Source organism: Ruditapes philippinarum, unplaced genomic scaffold (genome assembly GCF_026571515.1).
Source record: "Ruditapes philippinarum isolate M1 unplaced genomic scaffold, ASM2657151v2 ctg7782_1_1_1_1, whole genome shotgun sequence".
Lineage (NCBI taxonomy): Eukaryota > Metazoa > Mollusca > Bivalvia > Venerida > Veneridae > Ruditapes > Ruditapes philippinarum.
Window position 1 is genome coordinate 15,050 of NW_026855163.1, and position 24,587 is coordinate 39,636.

The 24,587-nt window shown below is 33.3% G+C and overlaps 1 protein-coding gene across 1 annotated transcript in view; it reads right to left on the bottom strand.

The window, feature by feature from the left end:
* LOC132742296 (eukaryotic translation initiation factor 2D-like) overlaps window positions 1-22,919 on the bottom strand; it is a 35,427-nt gene extending 12,508 nt beyond the window's left edge. Inside the window, exons 1-6 of the mRNA XM_060730662.1 lie at window positions 22,788-22,919; window positions 20,107-20,303; window positions 18,305-18,388; window positions 12,653-12,755; window positions 10,909-11,016; window positions 4,520-4,674 (exon numbers count right to left, since the gene is read on the bottom strand). Of these exons, the coding sequence (XP_060586645.1) occupies window positions 4,520-4,674; window positions 10,909-11,016; window positions 12,653-12,755; window positions 18,305-18,388; window positions 20,107-20,303; window positions 22,788-22,843 (703 nt within the window). The 5' untranslated portion in view covers window positions 22,844-22,919. The remainder of the gene's footprint in view (window positions 1-4,519; window positions 4,675-10,908; window positions 11,017-12,652; window positions 12,756-18,304; window positions 18,389-20,106; window positions 20,304-22,787) is intronic.
* Window positions 22,920-24,587: the final 1,668 nt, after the last annotated feature.

The window sequence follows — 24,587 nt, forward strand, 5'->3', positions numbered from 1 at the left end:
ACTTCTTATATTCATTTTTGTCCAAAACATTAAAACCTGATATTTATTTTTGTTCAAAACATTAATAGTCATTATCAGCATTACAAATTTATTTAACAGTTTATTTATTTATTTCAGTCTCATCTTTACATGTATACATAAAAATATATAAATAATAAAACACAAACATAAAATACATAAAAAGCCATGCTAAACACTATTTACTTTTGCCTATAAGGGAGACAACTCCACAGACCATATCAAGCATTTTATTCTTTTATGCACTGAGAAATTGTCCCCCCTAGCTACACAAATTTCATATGATCATTATCATTCATTAAAAGGTTAAAGATATAACATCAATATATTCACACTATTGCATGTTATTTTTACATTCTGGTATAAAATGGGACACAATGAATAAAACAATACTAAAATGTTTAAATGCAAATTGTAAGAAGAAAAATTGACCATTATATATCATTAAACCTTGGAAAGTACATGTATGTCATTTATTAAGTATGTCATTTATTAAAAGTCAAATTGATATTTATAAAACCATATGCTGTCAAATAAAATTTCCTAAGACTATTTTCACTATAAATTTCTATACTGTCCAATTAAATTTATCTAAGACTATATAAACTATATAAATAATATTCATTATTTGAAAATTTAATAAGAATATTTGATAAGTGCTAGAGACCACAGTCTTGGTGTAGATAAAACATTTATCTCTAGTAAAAACATTTATCTGTTATTCTTTTATATACAATGTACATATTTTAAAGGAAGATAAAAATAAGTACATAAAAAGACAAACCATAAATCAAAGTGCTGCAGCACTGAATGCGACGGACAAGCAACCGGAGAGACATTAAGGCTTTTTTTAGAAAAAAAAAACAAAAAACAAAAAACAAAATATATAACAGAGAAAATTTGTTCCATACAAGTTCGAGATTTGTAGAGCAATATATTTTGTGTCCCAATCTGATATAATTCAGATTTTCTACTTTCAAGCATTTAAATACAGAATGAAACTTATGCCTAAAAACTCTGGTCAAACTTGTAAATCAGTGTCCTTATCGATTTATTCTAAGAAATGATATGTAAATAGAAAAAGAAACTGTCAACGTAATATTTCTAAAATAAAACCATGCAAATAAACTTCAAGCATAATACATTATACATGTGAGAATGCTATTTAGAATTGCTTCGTGTTATATCATAGTGGGCATATAGACAATAAAATATAAGTCATTTGTACTTTTATTTCTCTTGGATATGTCTCATTAAAAATATTTTTGGTTAAAATCATCAGCAATTAATGGTGTATTTTTTAGATTTTTTTATTTACAAGGTAAAGATGTAGAGGCCAGAGCACATCGTTTTTATTTTAATTTAAATGTCACTTAAGCACAACAGTGTTTAGTTGTCCTTTTCAATTTCACACTAAATTCCATTTTCAACTTGTTTGCTTCTTACAATTGTATAGAATTTCTAAAAGTATTGCATGTAACCCGCTGGTTTATTACATGTATAATGTGTACTCCCTAATCGCCTGTCCGAAAATCAGCACAGGTGAAGCAGAATCTATTTTAAGAATAGCGAAGGTTAACTCATATCTTGACCTAGAAAATATGTAAACAAACCACAAGAATCAGAAGTAGAACTGATATTATAACTTCCTTCAATAAAGATTACCATGAAAGACTATATGGTGGTAAAGTGTTGAAAAACTCTCTTGTTACATGCATTTTCAAAAATAGATATTTATACTAACCATTGTACAGTATCTAATTTATTAACAACTGCTGAATATTCAGCTTAACTTCGCGCTATGAGTCACGGAAATAGTTCTTCTTTTATTAATGCACGAGTTATTCTAGAGTCACGAAAAACTTTTGATTTGTTAATAAAAATGTTTAGTATAATGTAGAAATATTTATTTCCTACTAATAATTTCTTGGAACTCAAAGCTTACACCTTTATTATAGTATAATTTGCTGTCCTACTTTTTCGACAGCAGTAAATCGTTTCGGCAGTAATTTGCATATTGCGCAATAATACTACGTGAATACAACGTTTTTATCAATCATATACGTTCATATTTTAACTTGGATAACTTAATTTGAAATTGAAAAGGCTAAATATGGAAGATTTTAAGATATCCCGACAAAGTGTGGGAGTTTTAAAGGATCAAATTCATGTACTATTTCTTGGGCTGTTAATCGGTTGAGGACACTTTGCGCAATTGTAGCCGATGAAATCCCATGTGTAGATGACTTAGCTCTGAACGCACTCAGGCGCGTCCGTCGCAAAAAGGAGCAATTTGTATATTCTTATTTGTAAAGGAAAGTAACCCTTCTCTTAAGTATGTCAAAGCAGGTTTTGGCAATATATCGTACACAACTCGTATTTGAGAATATAAAAATAAACTTCTCCATAGTTGTCATTGTGTGAAATTGTGGGTTTTCGACACTCACACGAATATCTTCATACATAAAACATTGCATTACAGGGTGAAATTCACTTTCTACCTTGTCATTACAAAGGAAAAAGCCTTTTATTTACTGGTAGGCATTCATATCTACCTGTCTCTCTTCTTAGTGGTGCAGTTCCACATCTGAACTAAGCAAAATGGACCTGTGGCAGCGGGGTAGTATGATTTTGCAATATTCCTCAGTTCCAAAAGTTGTCATAAACTGCCTATTTTACTGCCACCGACCCCGCTTCTACTTCTTTCAGATGTAACATTAACATTCCACTTGGCAATAAAACTTTGCATTGTTCTAGATTGAACTTTTTCTAACATAGCTTTTATCGATAGCATATTATCAATATTACAAATTTTCTTTACATTCAAGATCATTAAAAATTTGTTTTGTTCTGAAACACCAGTTTTTACATCTTGTACTAACAACTAAATAAGCATACATAAAACCTTGTAGTTTGTTCTGGACCTAGGCATCATACACAGTCTATGCCAAAAATTAGAAACACTAGTCATTTGTCTACTGAAAGTTGGTTGCCAGCCCATATCACTAACAAGGCTGCTGACGGACAGAAATGGGATGTCCCTAGGAAAAGACACATAGCACAGTGTGAAAATCTCACTGATAATGTTGTGAATTTATTGTGCAAAAAAAAAAGCGTACCTGTAAACCTATTTGATAGGAAGGAGGTATATTAATGGTTTTGTTCTCTTTTTATTGTGCCCCCACGTTAGTGGCGGGCATTTAGATTTACCCTTGTCCGTCCGTCCGTCCGTCCGTCTGTCCGTCCGTCCGTCCTTCCGTCCGTTCACTTTTGTGTCGCACGTAACTCAAAAAGTATTTGACCTAGAGTCATGAAACTTTACAGGAATGTTGATCAGCATGTGTAGTTGTGCACCTGGGTATTTTCGTCTGGATATTTTTAGTATTTTCAGAGTTATTGCCCTTGACTTAGTAAAATTTTGCAATTTTCAAATTGTGTCGCATGTAACTCAAAAAGTATTAGACCTAGAGTCATGAAACTTTACAGGAATGTTGATCAGCATGTGTATTTGTGCACCTGGGTATTTTCGTCTGGATATTTTTAGTATTTTCAGAGTAATTGCCCTTGACTTAGTAAAATTTTGCAATTTTCAACTTGTGTCGCACGTAACTCAAAAAGTATTTGACCTAGAGTCATGAAACTTTACAGGAATGTTGATCAGCATGTGTAGTTGTGCACCTGGGTATTTTCGTTTGGATATTTTTAGTATTTTCAGAGTTATTGCCCTTGACTTAGTAAAATTTTGCAATTTTCAACTTGTGTCGCACGTAACTCAAAAAGTATTCGACCTAGAGTCATAAAACTTTACAGGAATGTTGATCAGCATGTGTAGTTGTGCACCTGGGTATTTTCGTCTGGATATTATTAGTATTTTCAGAGTTATTGCCCTTGACTTAGTAAAATTTTGCAATTTTCAACTTGTGTCGGACGTAACTCAAAAAGTATTTGACATAGAGTCATGAAACTTTACTGGAATGTTGATCAGCATGTGAAGTTGTGCACCTGGGTATTTTCCTCTGGAAATTTTTAGTAATTTTAGAGTTATTGCCCTTGAGTTAGTAAAATTTGGCAATTTTCAACATGTGTCGCATGTAACTCAAAAAGTATTTGACCTAGAGTCATATAACTTTACAGGAATATTGATCAGCATGTGCAGTTGTGCACCAGGTATTTTCGTCTGGATTTATTTAGTATTTTTAGAGTTATTGCCCTTCACTTAGAAAATTTTTGCAATTTTCAACTTGTGTCGCAAGTTTCTCAAAAAGGATTTGACATAGTCATTAAACCTAATGGGCAGGTTGCTCAGCATATTTTAGATTTACACCTCGGATCTCGCTTGTGGATTTATCCAGTATTTGTAGAGTTATTTCCCTTGACTTAGTAAAAAGATTGAAAGAACAGTGGCGCGGTGGGGGCACCCGTGTCCTATGGACACATTTCTAGTTAGTATTTATCTAATTTTTTTATGTCACCAAATTTGTCAATTTATATTGTATTTTACCATTTCCATTATCCACTACATCAGCTGGCTCTCCATTAATGTCACCAGCAACAGTAGTTTTTGATTCTCCACTTCCAGCAGCCAACTCCTCCTCTAGCTCTACAGGTATAGGATCATCATCTATGACAGGTGGTGAGGATTTATCCCCAAATGCCCTAATATATATCACATATAACTGAAAGCTACACGTCTTCACATATGTAATCACATTTTAAAAACAAGAGGGCCATGATGGCCCTGAAGTCGCTCACCTGTATATAGGCCCCCTGGAGTGGGGCCAGTTTAAACCCCAGGGCTTTTATTTGAACAAACTTGGTAGACACCCAATAGAAGATGTTTCATGCTAAACATCTTAGGTCTAGCTCATTGGGTTTTTTAAAAGAAGATTTTTTAAATTTTTTCTTTACACATATATTTAAAAACAATGACACCCCTGGGGCAGGGCAAGTTTTGACCCCAGGGCTTTTATTTGAACAATCTTTGTAGACACTTACTAGAAGATGTTTCATGCTTAATATCTAAACTCTAGCTATTTGGGTTTTTACGAAGAAGATTTTTAAGTTTTGCTGTACACATATAAGGAAAATCAATGTCCCCCGGGGCGGGGCCAATTTTGACCCCAGGGCTCTTATTTGAACAAACTTGGTAGACATCCATTAGAACATGTTTCATGCTAAATATCTTAGCTCTAGCTCTTTGGGTTCTTTAAAAGAAGATTTCTAAGTTTTTACTATATGCACATAGGAAAAATCAATGACCTCAGGGCTTTTTTTTTCAACAAACTTGGTAGACACCCATTAGAAGATGTTTCATGTTAAATATCTTAGCTCTAGCTCTTTTGGTTCTTTAAAAGAAGATTTTTTAAGTTTTTACTATATGCATATAGGGAAAATCCATGACCCCAGGGCTTTTATTTGAACAAACTTGGTAGACACTCACTAGAAGATGATTCATTCTAAATATCTAAACTCTAGCTCTTTGGGTTTTTTAGAAGAAGATAATTAAAGTTTTTTCTTTTGGTTGCCATGGCAACCAGAGTTCTGCATGGAATTAAATTCTTTTTCAAACAATTTTCAAAGGTGACCACCAAAGGAACATTCCTGTGAAGTTTGGATGAAATTGGCTAAGTGGTTTATGAGGAGATGTCATTTAAAGTAAAAGTTTACGGACGACGGACGGACGGACGACAGACGAAAAGCGATCACAAAAGCTCACCCTGTCACAAAGTAACAGGTGAGCTAAAAATACTCAAGAAAACAAGATTGCATTTGAGAAAAATGCTATGCCACCGCATTAATTCAACACTAAATAGTAGTGTAGGAACAGATTTTTTTTGTTTCTATACAATTGAAGATTGTCATAATGCATAGATCCCTGACCAATCTAATTCTTATTATCAGATTAGTGGTTAAATCTATTGTTAATCCAATAAAAGATCAGAGTAGGAATATATCAATGCACTTGAGTCTAGTGAATTTGGTGGTGAAGGTCATATTTCACACAGCCTAAATTTCATGACTACATCAAAGGACAACACAGTAAGACACTTTGTCAAAATCTAGGTCAGCTGATATCAAAGTTCACTTTACATCTTAATCTGTGCACATGATTCAAATTTCATAGCTGTACATCAAAGGACAAGAAAGTAGGTCACATCATCAAAATCTAGGTCACCTGATATCAAAGTTCAATTTTACAACTAAAACTGTGCACATGGTCAAAATTTCATTGCTGTACATCAAAGGACAAGAAAGTAGGTCACTGTCCCCTTGGGCAAGGCAAAATTTTGACCCAAGGGTTTAATTCAAAACAATCTTGATACAGGTCCACCAAACAACATTTCAAGTCAAATATCTAAGCTGTAGCTTTCTCCCATTCAGAAAACATTTGTTTTATTTTCTGTTTTTACTATGTGTACATAATGAGAATCACTGCCCCCAGGCAGGGCCAATTTTGACCCCAGGGCTATAATTTGAACAATCTTGGTAGAGGTTCACTTCGCAAAGTCTCATGCCATATATTTAACCTCTAGTCTTTGTCATTTCAGATAAGATTTTTCAAGTTTTTACTTTATACATATAAGGAAAACTATTGCCTCTGGGGCAGGGCAATTTTAACACTAGGGGCATAATTAAAACTTTAGTAGAGGACCCATAGATGATATTATATACCAAATATCAAAGCTCTAAGCCTTGTACCTTCAGACAAGAAGATTTTTAATTTTTTACTATATGTACATAGTGAAAATCAATGACCCCTGAGGGGGGGCCAATTTTGACCCCAGGGCTATAATTTGTACAATCTTGCTAGAGGTTCACTACACAATGTTTCATGCAAAATATCTTAACTCTAGCCTTGGTAAATTTAGAGAAGATGATTTTTTAAGTTTTTACTATATACATATAAGGAAAACCTATGGCCCCCGGGGCAGGTCTAATTTTGACACTCGGGGCAAAATTTGAACAACTTTGGTAACTATAGATGATATTATTTAACAAATATTAAAGCTCTAAGCCTTGTACCTTCAGACAATAAGATTTTTTGATTTTTTACTATATGTATATATTGCAAAATCAATGACCCCCTGGGCGGGGGCAATTTTAACCCCAGGGCTATAATTTGAGCAATCTTGCTAGAGGTTCACTACACAATGTTTCATACAAAATATCTAACCTTTAGCATTTGTCAATTGCTAGAAGAATTTTTTTTTAAGTTTTTACTATAAGTTTTTAATATATACATATAAGAAAAACCAATGACCCCCAGGGCTGGGTCGATTTTGACCCCAGGGCTATAATTTGAACAATCTGGGTAGAGGTCTACCAAACAATGCCTTATGCAAAATATCTAAGCTCTAGGCTTTTACAAGAAGGTATTTTAAGTTTTTACTATATGTACATATAGTGAAAATCAATGATCCCCGGGGCGGGGCCGATTTTGACCCCAGGGCTATAATTTGAACAATCTTGGTAAGGGTCTACCAGACAATGCCTTATGCAAAACGTCTAAGCTCTAGGCCTTTTGGGTCTTTACATAGAGGATATTGAATGAGTGTAGGTTTAATACTAAATTTATTGAACGAGTTGAATAAAATCATATTATGCGAGCCTCTTCTGGCGAGCATAATATTGTTTTATTCAACGAGTTCAATAAATTTAGTATTGAATCTACACGAATATAATATTCTATTTATCACATATATAAAATAAGAACGGTAAACTGTTAACAAGAGTCATTTTACTTTGACGCGCCTATAGTGTAACGCTAACATTAGCGCGCTTTAACGCTATGTTTATAGTGCAAATGACGTGACGTCAAAGTGTTATTACACTAGTGTAATATCGCCTAGTGTAATATCGTTTTTATTAAATGGCTTTATTACACTCCTGCGCCGCGGTTTATGTGATAAAAGAAGGTATTTTAAGTTTTTACTATATGTACATGTAGTGAAAATCAATGACCCCCGGGGCGGGGCTGATTTTGACCCTAGGGCTATAATTTGAACAATCTTGGTAGAGGTCTACCAGACAATGCCTTATGCAAAATATCTAAGCTCTAGGCCTTTTGGGTCTTTACAAGAAGATTTTTTAAATTTATTCTTATAATTCCTTTTGGTTGCCATGGCAACCAGATTTCTGCATGGAATGAAATTCTTTGAAGAACTTTGGACGCCCTTCACCTAAGGATCAATCCTGCCAAGTTTGGTTGAAATTGGACTAGTGGTTTTTCACTAGAAGATTTTTTAAGTTCACTATATAATCTTTATAACACACACACACACACACAAACAAACAAACACACACACACACAGGTGAATCGCTATATGCCACCACATCGCAGATTCTGCGGTGGCATAAAAAAAACATACTGGTAGCTTAAGAAATTCAAATGAAATTGGCAGAATTTTGTCATCACCTAACTTTAAAGAAAGGGCTATTAATTAATATTTTAGACATATTACTGGTATCAAATATCTGTATATATTAAGTTCCTGATTCTTGCTTTATAACCTTATTCTAACATAGACAATATGTTTCACTGATTTTAACAATTTTTAAATTTTAACAAGAGCGATCAGTAATCACATGTGTCGCCTCATAATGGCCAATTTCATGTTGGGACAAATTTTGTGACAGACAGACAGACAGACGGACAGTGCACAACTAGACTAAGTACTGATCAATCATGTAAAGTTTGGATAAAATTGCACCAGTAGCTTATGAGGAGTAGTCCGGACAAGCTTTTGTGTATCTGGCAACACACAGAAAAAAACACCTTTTTATCTAAGGGCCATAACTCAGCCAAAAATCAATCAACCGGAAAACCCGTGCAATATGCGCAAGGACTTGAGCTACAGATCAATCCTGTAAAGTTTCATTGAAATTGCATAAGTGGTATAAGAGAACTAGTCCGGACAAACTTTAAAAATAAAAATTATTAAAGGGCCATAACTCTGACAAAAATCATTGAACCGGAAAATGCTGACAATATGCACAACTAGACTTGGTACTGATCATTCCTGTAAAGCTTGGATGAAATTGCACCAGTTGTTTATGAGGAGTAGTCTGGACAAGCTTTTGTGTATCTGGCAACACACACAAAAAAACACCTTTTTATCAAAGGGCCATAACTCGACCAAAAATCATTCAACCGGAAAACCCTTGCAATATGCGCAAGGACTTGAGCTACAGATCAATCCTGTAAAGTTTCATTGAAATTGCATTAGTGGTATAAGAGAAGTAGTCCGGACAAACTTTAAAATTAAAAATTATTAAAGGGCCATAACTCTGACAAAAATCATTGAACCGGAAAATGCTGACAATATGCACAACTAGACTTGATACTGATCATTCCTGTAAAGTTTGGATGAAATTGCACCAGTAGTTTATGAGGGGTAGTCCGGACAAGTTTTGTGACGGACGGACAGACGGACAGACAGACAGACAGACGGACAGACAGACGACGGACAAGTGATCCCTATATGTCGCCTCTACGGATGTCGCCACTACTCCGTAGAGGCGACACAATAAAATGCAAAACATTTTTCCAGATATCAGTTTATCAGAGAATCCCCTTAAGACATCACACAAATGACATCTGAACCCTTCGTAACTGAATGACCATTTTCATGAAAGCACATTTGATAGGTAACATATTAAAACTTAAGGCATGGTGAACAAAATCACAAATATTTAAGCTAAAACATATGTTGCTTTTATTTGCATCTTATGTAAATATATCTTTAGTTATTTTTTATTTGCTTGTTTATTTTGTTTGTTTGTTTCGGCACACAGAATTTGTAACTTAAAGATCTTACAGTCACCTGCATAATGCCAAGTGTAACTTCCGAATTCCGGAACTTCTGAAATCCGGAAACTTCTAAAAACCGAACAATTTTTTCGGTCCCGATTTTTTCCCTTCTATTTTCTATTAATATAATACTTCTGAATTCCGGAACTTCTAAATTCTGAATTCCGGACGATATTTTCGTAAAATTTGAGTCAAATCAATGCAATTTTACCTCCGAAAACCGAAATATCTAAAGGTGTGAAATACATTGTAAATCGAGAATGTTTACCCTGCAGGAAGATTTAATCTCCCTATCGATTGTTTACTAATTAGCGGTGATCGTGTAATTTGACACACGTTAAAATCACAAACTGTGAAATGGTATGTTTGAAGTGATGCGGTTAATCAAAGTAATTTACCGCGGTCAGTTAATTGAAGTGTTTATTAGCGGATTAAATCACAATTAGTTGGGACAATGTATGCATCAAACGTCTATAGGGATTTTATTGCATTTGATGTAATAATTTATTAACTAGCATCGGACGATATGTAAGTTTATGCAATTAACAACATTTCTACAAACTGATAGAAATTCAAAAGCATTTGCAGGTGTAAGATAAAAATGTATTCTTTTCATTCACATCTTTATCTTGATTAAAAGACTATTATATATGATATTACAGTAATGGCCACATCTTCCTTGACATTTAGTGATATTAAGTGGCTTAGTCTTGTCCACGTACATTATCATAAACCTCTGAATTCCGGAAACCTCTGAAATCCGAACTTTTTGGCAAGTCCCATGGGTGTTCGGTTTTCGGAAGTTACACTGTAATTATCCCTTTCTTAGTAAGATGAAACACACAATTGTGACATTCAAACTATTATAAAATGTCTGGAAATTCAGGTTAAATTTTCATAAGGTTTTCAGTAAGTTACATAAAAGTATTAATATTTTTTATAATATTACCCCAATAATTCTGTAAAGAACAGAAATAAATATACCCTTAAAACATATTTTTATTAACATTTCTGAAAAATAAAACCAAACATAAAATTAAAACTATATTTTTATAACCGGTATATACTATTAAACTTACCATAACTCATCTCCTAATAGATGAATGGGATGAATGCCTTTCCCCTTCATACCAGAGTCAAAGAAGTCACTACCTGACAGTAGTGTTTGACCTACTCCTACAGGACATCTGTAACAGTGATATAAATAATTTATAACTCAATATCTACACATGGAAAATTAGTGTCTACACCTACAGGACATCTGTAACAGTGATATAATTCATTTAAAACTCAATATCTAGACATGGCAAATAAGCATAAAGATAGATATGTTACACAGTGGTATTAACAAAGTACTTAAAGTGCTGATGGAAGGTGATTTTGTATTTTGCAAGATAAATTATTAATAGCACAGATAATCACTTTTTAGTTCTCACCAGAGAGCTATTTCCGAGGGGGAAAACAGGTCTGCATGAAGTTGTACAAAGTTAATACATTCTAGCACATCCCTCAAAGTGCATATGTCATGCTGCACTAGTACTACTGTACTTTTCAGAGTACTAAATTGCTGCAGATACATTATATTCTATATAGATAAAAGATTTGTGTGCATTAAAAACAAATATAGCAGTATTTTTCATCGAACACCAAAAATGATGTTAATAGTAAGTATTTTTTATGGAATCCAAATATGATATTTCTCAAAACTAAAAAAAATACAAAAACAAAAACAAACAAAAATGATGACTTTGTACACTTGTTCTGAATAACTTATATGAAACAATCTATATTGTTGCATGCACTGATTTTAAATGTTGTTCTTGAGTGCAGGACCAAACTACATGTACATAAGAAGCCAATTCATTGCCTTCAAAAATCTTGTTTACCCTTTTAAATTGAACTTTAAATCTCAATATAACAAACAAGTATTCAGGGCGTTTTTTTTTTTTCTTCTTCATAATATTTATCACTAAGTTCTTACTTTATGTGTTACCAAATATTTAGGAGAAAAATCTCATATTCATTCACTAGAAAAAACAATACACAAAAAATATAAAAGTACATTACTTATAGAACAAGATGTAATCACACAACATATGAAAACATGGTTAATTTAAATAAAAATGAGCCCCATCACGACAAAACCAACATAATGCGTTTGCGACCAGCATGGAGCCAGACCAGCCTGCGCATCAGCGCAGTCTGATCAGGATCCATGCTGTTTGCTATCAGTTTCTCTACTTGTAATAGCGTTTGTAAGCGAACAGCATGGATCCTGATCAGACTGCATGGATGCGCAGGCTGGTCTGGATCCATGCTAGTCGCAAACGCATTACGTTGGTTTTGTCATGACGCAGCTCAAATTTTGAAATTGGTGTGGATAACAGGAATGCAAAGCAGTTAAGTTTCAAATCCACACTAACGCTGTTAAATTTTTCAATAGTGAATTTATATTATTTCGATAATCTTATGGTGGATTCTCTAAAGAGTTGTAACATACACTGTCTCTGTCATTTAACACACATGGATAATGTACGTAAACATAATAAAATGTTCCGGATCAAAATATCATGCTGCTATTTTAAGCAGTGGTTTCACTGCTTGACAATGATATAATCCATACACCATTCAATCTAAAGGAATTATTCAAACCTATTTTCCTTAATATAGATTATTTTGAAAGTGTCTTTTAAGATTATTTTTAAAGTGTCTTTTATAAAATTAAAATAACAATTTTTGAATCACATATAGTGTATAGCTTTATACACAATAATGCAAGGACTTAACATAACTTATGATAAATTAATTAGTATATTTTCATACCTATTTCCATAGATATTAACAGAGCAGATTTGACCTTTCTCTATGTGTTTAAATGTGGCTGGAGTTAACTGTCCACGTACAATCACACCTGGCAACATCAAATCTAGAAAAATATTTATAATTCATTCTATAATTCTACATGAACAATATACAAAAAACATCTATTCCAGATAATTAAAAAAGAAAGCTTTCTTGGTCAAGAAGTTGAATCACGGATTTATATTACAAGGATCGGACACTTTCGTATAGCTAAAAGTCCCGTCGCGCACATGCGCGGAATCGGATAAAGGTGGACAGAATGAGAAGGCGGAACGCGCGGAGTGCGAAATATGACATATTTTCACAAGAGTATGTGGTGTTATTGCAGCTTTGTGAAAAATAATACACATATGAATGTATTGATACAGTATTATTTTGTGTCGCTAAAGTATTTATATAAGAAAATATGCCGATAGAACGCTGCAACGCTTAGTTAAAAAGTACCTAATTTAAAAAATATTCGCCTATTGTTTAGGCATTCTCTCTACATTTTGACGCCCTTTTACTTCAAGCATAAATTATTACCGCGATTCAGATTAAGATAATCATTTTTTACATAGTTTAATGGTGGCATTGCAAAAAATTGTTTCTTGATTGCTAAAAAACTTTTAAAGAAATTCATGTGTGAAATGTGTCTTTATTTTTGTGAATTATTTCCAAATGATTTGTACATTTTTTATTTGATTACCTGTATATTAGTATAAATATAGTAAATACTCTACTAATTAGTGTATTAAATATATTTTCAAATCATTCTAGACAAGCGTTCATATATAGATGAATTCATTAGTTTGGCAAGGAAGAAATTTTTATTGGCATACAGAACATATTATTTTTTATTTTGAAACAAATTTTTTTCATAGTTATCCTTCACAATTGACGTCAAATGATTTATTTGTCATATGTTTATTTTCATTATTTTTCAAAGAAAGGACTATACAAATTAAGTTGTTTATTTTCAATTTCTTTTATAAATGTTAATAAAGAAAATAGATTTACATTGTATTTATATAATATCCTCTTCAGGATCATTTTCTTATCACACGTGAGACCGCGCAGATACAAAATATACATTCAAATTCTATTTGTTTTTGAAGATTGAATGTTGCAATTATCACATGTAACTTGGTAAGGAAAGTTTGAAAATAAACTTTTTCAATTATCGCTTGTTACCTGGTAATTACCCCCTTCAAAAATAATTAAACTTGAAAAAAAATTAAGCGATGTGTAAAAAATAATCAAAAGTTACTTTTATTTCGCAAAATACTGACTCAAACTGTAAAGATTTTTATTGTTTTTCTAGCGTTACATTAAAAAGTTTCAGATATATCTTTCTACAGGCATTCAAATACAAGAGGGCCATGATGGCCCTGAGGTCGCTCACCTGTATATAGGCCCCCCCCCCCAACCATCCCCCCCAACCTTGCAGGGCCAATTTAACCCAAGGGCTTTTATTTGCACAAACTTGGTAGACACCCATAAGAAGATGTTTCATGCTAAACATCTAAGCTCTAGCTCATTGGGCTTTTTAAAAGAAGATTTTTTTTAAGTTTTTACTATACACATATAGTTAAAAACAATGACACCCCTGGGGCCGGGCCAGTTTTGACCCCAGGGCTTTTATTTGAACAAACTTTGCAGACACTTACTAGAAGATGTTTCATGCTTAATATCTAAACTCTAGCTATTTGGGTTTTTTCAAAGAAGATTTTAAGTTTTTGCTATACACATATAAAGAAAATCAATGACCCCCGGGGCGGGGCCAATTTTGACCCCAGGTCTTTTATTTGAACAAACTTTGTAGACACTCACTAAAAGATGTTTCATGCTTAATATCTTAACTCTAGCTATTTGGGTTTTTTCAAAGAAGATTTTTTAAGTTTTTGTTATACACGTATAAGGAAAATCAATGACCCCCGGGGCGGTGCCAATTTTGACCCCAGGGCTTTTATTTGAACAAACTTGGTAGACACCTATTAGAACATGTTTGATGCTAAATATCTTAGCCATAGCTCTTTGAGTTCTTTAAAAGAAGATTTTTTAAGTTTTTACTATATGCATATAGGGAAAATCAATGACCCCCCCCCGGGGCGGGGCCAATTTTGACCCCAGGGCTTTTATTTGAACAAACTTGGTAGACACTTACTAGAACATGTTTCATGCTAAATATCTTAGCTCTAGCTCTTTGGGTTCTTTAAAAGAAATTTTTTTAAGTTTTTACTATATGCATATAGGGGAAATCAATGACCCCCCGGGGCGGGGCCAATTTTGACCCCAGGGCTTTTAATTGAACAAACTTGGTAGACACTCACTAGAAGATGTTTCATGCCAAATATCTAAGCTCTAGCTCTTATGGTTTTTTAAAAGAAGATATTTAAAGTTTTTTCTTTCGGCCATGGCAACCAGAGTTCAGCATGGAATTAAATTCTTTGAACAATTTTTAAAGGTGACCACCAAAGGAACATTCCTGTGAAGTTTGGATGAAATTGGCTTAGTGGTTTATGAGGAGATGTCATTTAAAGTAAAAGTTTACGGACGGACGACGGACGGACGGACGACGGACGGACGCCGGACGAAAAGCGATCACAAAAGCTCACCCTGTCACTTTGTGACAGGTGAGCTAAAAAATAATAATTAATAATAATTAAAATATACGGATTAAAATATACGAGTGACATTAAAAAGGCCGGCACGAGAGTACTTTACTGTTACGATAATTGTCTACTTCACTGCACCGACATTTGAAAACAGATTTACAAAAAAAAAAGAATAATGATATAAATGATGAATGAAATTTAAATATTCTATGAATATGGCAATATTGACAATCTCGGCAATATTTTGTACTAAAAAAAAATGAATAGTTTTTCTTCACATGTTGAGCGAATTGTAAAGGCCGCAATACATTACCCGTAAAACAATTGTGCGTTAATAAATTTGACTAAATAACCCAATAAATCTTAAATATCGCATCTTTGATCATCTGTGAATAACTAACATCGGCTTCTTTTTTATTTTGAAATATTATGGTACCGTAATAATAAATTTCAAATACAGTGAAAGTTGAGAAAACCGGACGGCTTTCGGACCGAGGGTTTTGTCCGGTTTTCTCAGCGGTCCGGTATTCTCAATGTCCCCTTCAGCTATTCAGGATCCTATAAACCGAGCAATAACTTACACAAGATGCTGAATATGTTTTAATTGTTTTTGTCCAATTATTGCATATAAATACAATAAAATTTTGGATTTAAACGAACAGCAGTTACCTCATAACGATAAAGTTCAATTACACCCGTATATGTTTACATTTGGGTAATGGATAATGATTTAACGAACATAGTTTACTTTGTTTGTTTATAATAATGCGCCAATTGTAAATATTGCTTATACCATATTATTCAGATAGAGATTTTTAAAGTAGGTCTCGGCAAAGTTTCACTGTCTTTAACTAATTCAAATTTGTCACTTATAGACAGCTCTCGTCGAATTCTTTTAGGCTATGGAATAGAACCTCGCACTGATAAATGTCGTTTCCGTTGCGTTGTCATTTTGGGAAATGAATATACAAAAAGCAATGCAGTATAATAATATTCTATTTTTCATTCATACTGATTTTAACTTATCAATTTCTCGTGCATTTAAACGGTAACATCTAACTGTAAAAAGAGACATAATTAACAAATCAGATAATTATTGTTCCGTTACCGCTCAGTTAGCGTATTAGACACAACCAATTGATAAGTACACAACGTTATTCACACCTTCGCCGTCCGGTATTGTCAGGGTAATTGTCTATATAATGGACTTTGTAGTCCCCTTTCAACCGTCCGATATTCGGTTTTGACAGATTCCGGTATTGTCAATGTTTAATACAATAGTTTAAAGAAGGGAAAATTTGGGACTGAATTATTCGTCCGGTATTTAGAGAGTTCCGATTTTCTCAGCGTCCGGTTTTCTCAAATTTCACTGTACCTGCTTTTTATATAAAAAACGTAAATTTACCGCCGATTTCGTCAAGTTAATTTTTTAATCGTCGTTGCGGACAGATGAACTGTACCTTTAAAAAATAAATTAGATATTTGAATTAAACAAGTATTTTTCTTCAAAATAAACTTTAAATTTCCAAAATCAGATAATAAATGGAAAAGCTGTATGATATTTTGTAAAGTAGGTATCCGTTGCGAACGGGCATTTACGCTTAGCGCCGGTAAATTATCGATCTATGTACCTTTATCGGGTGCACGACAAGATATTTAAGCATTTATATAGGGTTAACTGGGAGTGTCCGATCCTTGTAATATAAATCCGTGGTTGAATGTACTAACATTCTTATACTGGCCACAAATACAGTTGATGCTACAACAATGTACAGTTAACTTTGAACACTTCACCTGCTAAAAAAATTGGATCCAAAGTGATCAGCCAAGAGCCAGGCCAGACCAGTGTGCACATCCATGCTAGGCTATAATTTTGTTGTCTGTATTTTGTTTAGCACCGGCATGGCAGTAAAGATTGACAGTAACCCATTCACCTGCCAACTTTTCCATCTTATTGTTCAATACATGTATAGCACCAGTCTTATACTAAGCTAATTTGGTCACAAATCAATTGATAATTAATATTCAATTTATGATCAACAACATATCTGAAACAGATTCATATAATGCTGGATAACGTAATACACTTTAGGGACTCCACTGAGGTTTTTTGACATGATGGGACTGGAAATAATTTTTGTGATTAAAGTTCCATATCTAGTGATATAGACCAATAACGTGTAAAATTTCAGATCATTTGCTCTCTCCACTTTTACAAATTAATTATTTTAATCGCTGTAAATGAACCAAAATTGAAAAGCGTTGCACTACGTTTACGTTTACCTCTAACTGGGCTATGAATAGCTCAAAAATACAATTTTCAACTTATTTTTTAGTATATTCCTTAAACATCTTTTGCATATTTAATCATTCTGTTTTAAATGTCCCAGCTGATCTACATGTTTGTAGGAAATTCATATTTGATGGTTTTAGGCTTTTGGATCTACGTGGGGTTTCTTTAATTTATTCTATTCAGCACATATTTTAAAAACAGTTTTAAGCTACATTGGCCGTGAAGGTATTGATAATTAATCAACACTCAATTTACAATCAATGATCAACAATGCTATATTTCAACCAAAATTGTAAAAATATGGGATAGCCAAATATACTTTTTATTAATTCTGTTCATTACACGGTCATATTACAAGATAGTGTTCTCTCCCCATTGAATCAATGGGTGCACCATATATTAAGGCAATGGGTGCAATACAAAGTAACATTAAAGCTGTGTGATATTTGTACACAAAAAAACAACAACTGAGCCGCGTCACAACAAAACCAACATAATGGGTTTGCGACCAGCATGGATCCAGACCAGCCTGAGCATCCGCGCAGTCTCATCAGGATCCATGCTGTTCCCTATCAGTTTCTCTACTTGTAATAGGGTTTGTAAGCGAACAGCATGGATCTTGATCAGACTGCGCGGATGCGCAGGCTGGTCTGGATCCATGCTGGTCGCAAACGCATTATGTTGGTTTTGTCATGACACAGCTCAACTGTTTTTTCAAATTACCTGCTCCGTCTGTAAGTTTTTTTAACACAGGAGGCCATGTTGTAAATCTTTCAATTAAATCTGGATATCTCCACAACAGGTAAACTATGATATAAAGTCATTCATTATATACACAGCATACAAAACAAATTTGTGAAGCAACTATGCACAAGTAAACTCAACATTTCACAAAATCAAATTTAATAACTGAAAATCAGATGATGGCTGATACTACATGTATATAAAGAAATTAATATAAACTTATTCATCTTTTAAATAAAACACTTTGGTAAATAATTATTCCTTTTGATCCTTAATTTGCAACTTACATTTACATATATGAACATACATTTGACCCAAAACTACATTTAATGCACAATACCAAGGAATTAAAATTGTCAAAAATTTAAAAATGGTTTATTTACTTTGAACATTAATATGAAACTTTATATAAACAAGAGGGCCATGATGGCCCTGAGGTCGCTCACCTGTATATAGGCCCCCGGAGCAGGGCCAGTTTAAACCCCAGGGCTTTTATTTGAACAAACTTGAAAGACACCCATAAGAAGATGTTTCATGATGTTAAGTTTTTACTACACACATATAATGAAAACAATGATCTGCTCGCTCCCCCACCCCTGGCAGGGCCAATTTCAACCCAAGGGCTTTTATTTGAACAAACTTGGTAGACACCCATAAGAAGATGTTTCATGCTAAACATCTTAGCTGTAGCTCATTGGGTTTTTTAAAAGAAGATTTTTTAAGTTTTTACTATACACATATAGTTAAAAACAATGACACCCCTGGGGCGGGGCCAGTTTTGACCCCAGGGCTTTTATTTGAACAAACTTTGTAGACACTTACTAGAACATGTTTCATGCTTAATATCTAAACTCTAGCTATTGGGTTTTTTCAAAGAAGATTTTTAAGTTTTTGCTATACATATATAAGAAAAATCTATGACCCCTGGGGCAGGACCAATTTTGACCCAAGGGCTTTTATCTGAACAAACTTTGTAGACTCTTACTAGAAGATGTTTCCTGCTTAATATCTTAACTCTAGCTATTTAGGTTTTTTCAAAGAAGATTTTTTAAAGTTTTTACTATACACATAAATAAGGAAAATCTATGACCCCCAGGGCGGGCCAATTTTGACCCCAGGGCTTTTATTTGGACAAACTTGGTAGACACCCATTAGAACATGTTTTATGCTAAATATCTAAGCTATAGCTCTTTTGGTTCTTTAAAAGAAAATTTTTAAGTTTTTACTATATGCATATAGGGAAAATCAATGACCCCCTGGGGCGGGGCCAATTTTGACCCAAGGGCTTTTATTTGAACAAACTTAATAGACACTCATTAGAAGATGTTTCATGCTAAATATCTTAGCTCTAGCTCTTTTGGTTCTTTTAAAGATGATTTTTTAAGTTTTTACTATATGCATATAGGGAAAATCAATGACCCCCTGGGGCGGGGCCAATTTTGACCCAAAAGCTTTTATTTGAACAAATTTTGTAGACACTCACTAGAAGATGTTTCATGCTAAATATCTAAGCTCTAGCTCTTTGGGTTTTTTAAAAGAAAATATTTAAAGTTTTTTCTTTCGGTTGCCATGGCAACCAGAGTTCTGCATGGAATTAAATTCTTTGAACAATTTTTAAAGGTGACCACCAAAGGAACATTCCTGTGAAGTTTGGATGAAATTGGCTTAGTGGTTTATGAGGAGATGTCATTTAAAGTAAAAGTTTACGGACGGACGGACACCGGACGAAAAGCGATCACAAAAGCTCACCCTGTCACACACACACAACAGTAATATACAACCTGTAGGATATTGCACTTTTTGTTTATCCACCTCAAACAGGATAGGCTGTTTATTAACACAATAGATGTAGGCATTATCACCAGCATGTGTGTATATCTTCACTATGGTTACTTCCTCTTTGCTGGGAATGATGTCAGAAACTGTTTCACTATCTAAACCATGAAAGTTCTTCTGTATCTCCAATCTAAGCTTCTTTCTGAATTAAATATTAGAATGACACAATTATGATATTTTGCTTTGAACAACAGTTTACACATTTCCATATACTCACTCAACCGTTTGGCTTATTTATCTGGTCAGTAATGATAAAAAATATAGCAAAATATTCCCCATTTAACAACATAAGACAAAATTACTATGCAGAACCCATTAACATAATTATACTATATTATAAACTATACCTTCACACTAACATAAAATTTTCCTTCTACATGTGTAACAAGAGCACCACATGTGATGTTAACGCTTGTCTGTAAGTTATAAAGTTTCATAACAACATTTGTATTCTAAGTTTAAAAGGAGCAGAACTCCTAAATATATTGATTTCAGGATAATGTCCCTTGTCATGATACACAAGTATATATTTTCAGTTTCATGTTCATACCATTCACAATTTTTAAATGATTCAACTTAATAGGCAATCTTGACTAAAAGTTAAAAAGGGGCATAACTTCTAGAATAATGCTCTCATAGTTATGCCCATTGTCTTACCATGAATCAAGTATTCAAAGCTTTGTGCTGATACCTTTTAAAGTGTTTGAGAATGGAGCTACATTGAAGTTTAATGCACTTAGCAGCATCAATGACACAGTTATCATAATATACATGTACTTTAACTGTTTCTTCAAAACAGATAAGCTAAAAATGGGTTCATAATCATATTTACACTTGAAACATAGCACTTAACAAAATTTATATTCTTCAATGGCATAAAAAGGTTAAAACTATCAGTAACAGTAAATTTTCTATGCTTTTTTCTGAAAATCATTTACATTTTTAATATTGAACTTTTCACAACTGAATTTTGGTTGCTGCAATTTTGTCTGTAATACCCAATGTCATATAGAACAGGCCTTTTGCATACATGCCATAACTTTTGGACAGCTTTCCGGGACACTTTTCATCGCAGCAATAATGGATGTGGAGGCAGTTGTGGAAAAGGGGGAGGGGGTGTGTCAATCGTATGTTATTAAATTAGGAAGACTTTCTCCTGAATTCTAATGATAAACAGTTAACTTACTAGTTTTAGAAGTAGTCTTTAAGTTTGACATCTTTATCATTTTATAGTATTTCTTTATTTCATTTATTTTTCCCTTAAAGCAAGTAAGTTACAAGTTATAAACCCGGTGAATGGGCGCAGCCATGTTGTTCACCCGTTATATCTTAAAGTCGTGATAATTACTACATATCACGTAACGCAATTCTTCCAGTCATCAAAACAAACACAGCTAGGTGATTTATTTGACACCTTTAATTTTTTATTTGATGGATATATTTATTACATTGTTTGTAATAATTAAACTTTGGGCAAGTAAGCGATTGATCTAAAAATTAATGATAATCGGGGATTAACGATAATTGTTAAGGGCTGTAAACCATTAATTAACCAGACCATTAAACGCTGCCGAATTCAACAGAGAACGTTAATTGCCGATGCATGAAGAAAGCTATTGCCGAGGGGAATCGATAGTCGATAATTGGGGGGCTGTATATTGTAAACTTGTAAGTGTCAACGTTCCTGTGTATTATGTGTACCAGGTCAGAATATGTTTTAAGATCGTGAGGTGAAATGTGCGAGATTTGATTTAAGAAAATTTATGAAAATTTTGCAAAATATCATGATTTTTTTTCCCAGGATGCCCGGGACATCTTCGGGACAGACATCCGATTTCCGGGACAATCCCGGGCATCCGGGACGTTATGGCATGTACGCCTTTTGATTGCTTTTAATCATGAATCATGAAATAACCAATAAAAAATCTGTCTTTGACACATCTCTAATCGGCTGGATATCAGCCAAAAATCCCACAGCTATTAAATATTAATGAATCAGTCGTGGGTATCTAACAATATTACAGGTAATGTTTTTATTGTTTGTCTGTGGTTTGTTTTTTGTTTTTTTTTGGGGGGGGGGGAGTGAATTCAAATTAAGATGTTTTCCAATATTCAAAGTTTCTTGTAATATCTACTTTTTAGGGCCAACTCCCCTCAGCTTCAGTCAGGACGTTATTTTGTACTTTTTGCCATCAGAATCAAGTTTTCTGCAGATGCCCTGTGCCTCTCGAAACAGCTTGAATCTTTCGAGGGAAGGAATAATTTGTGAGGTATTACAGTTGATATCAGAAACACTGGTTAGAGAGTCAAATGACACCAATGAAAAGAAATTCTATTAGAAAGACCCTGCCTACATAATTTACTTTCAAAATTAGTATCATTATGATTATTGACCACTGTCAAAGCCTGTAAATTTTTTAGAAGATGTTAATGAACATGAATCAGTGGGAGAAACTTAATTGAATGGTAATGTAAGAACATACTACAGTAAAATGGACACAAACATGCAAGTGGATACTAACGTCTAAAGAGGAAACTATCCGAAATATGGTACACTAAAAGATATTCTTGTAAACAGACTATTAAATTATTTCTGAGAATCTTTTCACAAACATGTAAAGCAAACCTATCTGATCCTTTCATAGAAGTTTGAGATTTAATTCTAAAAGGTTTCTTGAACATATTATTGTTAAATAATTGGCGACTATGCAGCTAGATTCCCACACTTTTTACACGGTGTTCTTGAAAATTTACTCTATTTGTGAAAATTACTAAGGTAGAGCAATCTTAAAAATTACTGTTTTTTTTAAACGATTTGTTTACTAAGTGTTTATTGATATTATTCATCAATGCAATATGAATATGTTTTCTTTGTATATGGCGTATGATTTCTTACGGCAAATGATTATGTAATATTTTGCAATTAAAGCCATGAAGATGCGGGTCTACAGGTTTAGGACGACTCCAGATTAACGCTTATAAATATTTATTTTCATGAAAAATTTGAAAATGAAATTAAATGTATAATATTGTAAAGTAAACTATAGAAAGCAATTTACACATTATCAGTGACACTTACAACCCACGTTAATTACAAAAAGGTCAAATAAGCAAAATATACCCTTATACTGCGTTAGTAACGCAGTAGAAATACTCAGTATACATGTATGTGGTTACCAGAGACATAGATAACAAAGATAGGCAACTTCCTAGCCAGTTAAAATATCACACGAGTCTGCTAAACTTTAATCTTGTAGCAAGTAAAACTTATCAACCAGATATCAAAATCATTAAAATAATACATTTTCTGAAAGCTTATGCATTTGTCTATGGCTGCAGGTAAAACATTTACAGTTCCCATTTAAATAAATGATATATCAATTTTTAAAGAGAACTACTCATTGATTTTTGTTACAAAACTATTCATATGACGAAAAACAGGCTCAGTGGGTATTTTCTGCTATGTTTTTCTAAGTGACAAGCTATAGAAAGTTACCATTATTTTAATATCAATAAAAAAGATTAAAAAAAAATAACTTTCAAATGGTGTATAATATAGAAGGATCAAATGTACATCTATTAAGTTTTATTTGTTACAAAATGCCTAATTTTTCACTTTTTAATAGGCATGAGTGATATTTAAAGGGATATTCAGGCAAAATAATGACAAAATATTGAAATGATTTTATGTACTCAAATCAGGCTAAAATGACGTTTCATGAAGTTTCAGCATGAATTTTTGTTTGAATTTTATATATTTTGGGTTTGAAACGTAAATATTATATGTTATTTTGGTTTTGGAGTGATATATGTGGATATATTACCTGTTAAGATTTTATATCACCCGAGCCGTTAGGCGAGAGTGATATTTTATCTTGGCAGGTAATATATCCACATATATCACTCCAAAACCAAAATAATAATTTTATTACCCTTCCCCTGCCGAGTTTAGACGATTTTTTAAAAAATCATTGCTTTTTCAAAATGAAACGTCGAAATAAGATTCCCTTTAGGTTACCTCTTCGTCACAACATGACGTCACATAAATACATGACGTATTTTTCCCGTACTTAACGAACGTAAACAAGACAAAAGGAGTAGTTTATTGAACGCACTTTTTTGTAATTAATATCAAGCTTTCACAAGGTCATATTTGTTTTCGATACTGATGGTAATATGTATCATTACTTTACTTTGGTAAATATTTATCATTTGACAGTTAAAAAGTGCTTTTAAATCGGAATTTACACCGCGTAAAATCGAACCGTACGCGCATCACCTCAGCGCATACATGTTGTTTACAACGTTGGGTACCCAACGTGGAAATTTAGTGTGTATATTACCCGTCTGGCTCGGTTATATCAATTTCTTTCGGGTGATCAATATCCAATCAAAAAGGCGGAAAAAATCTGGAAGGGTAATAAAT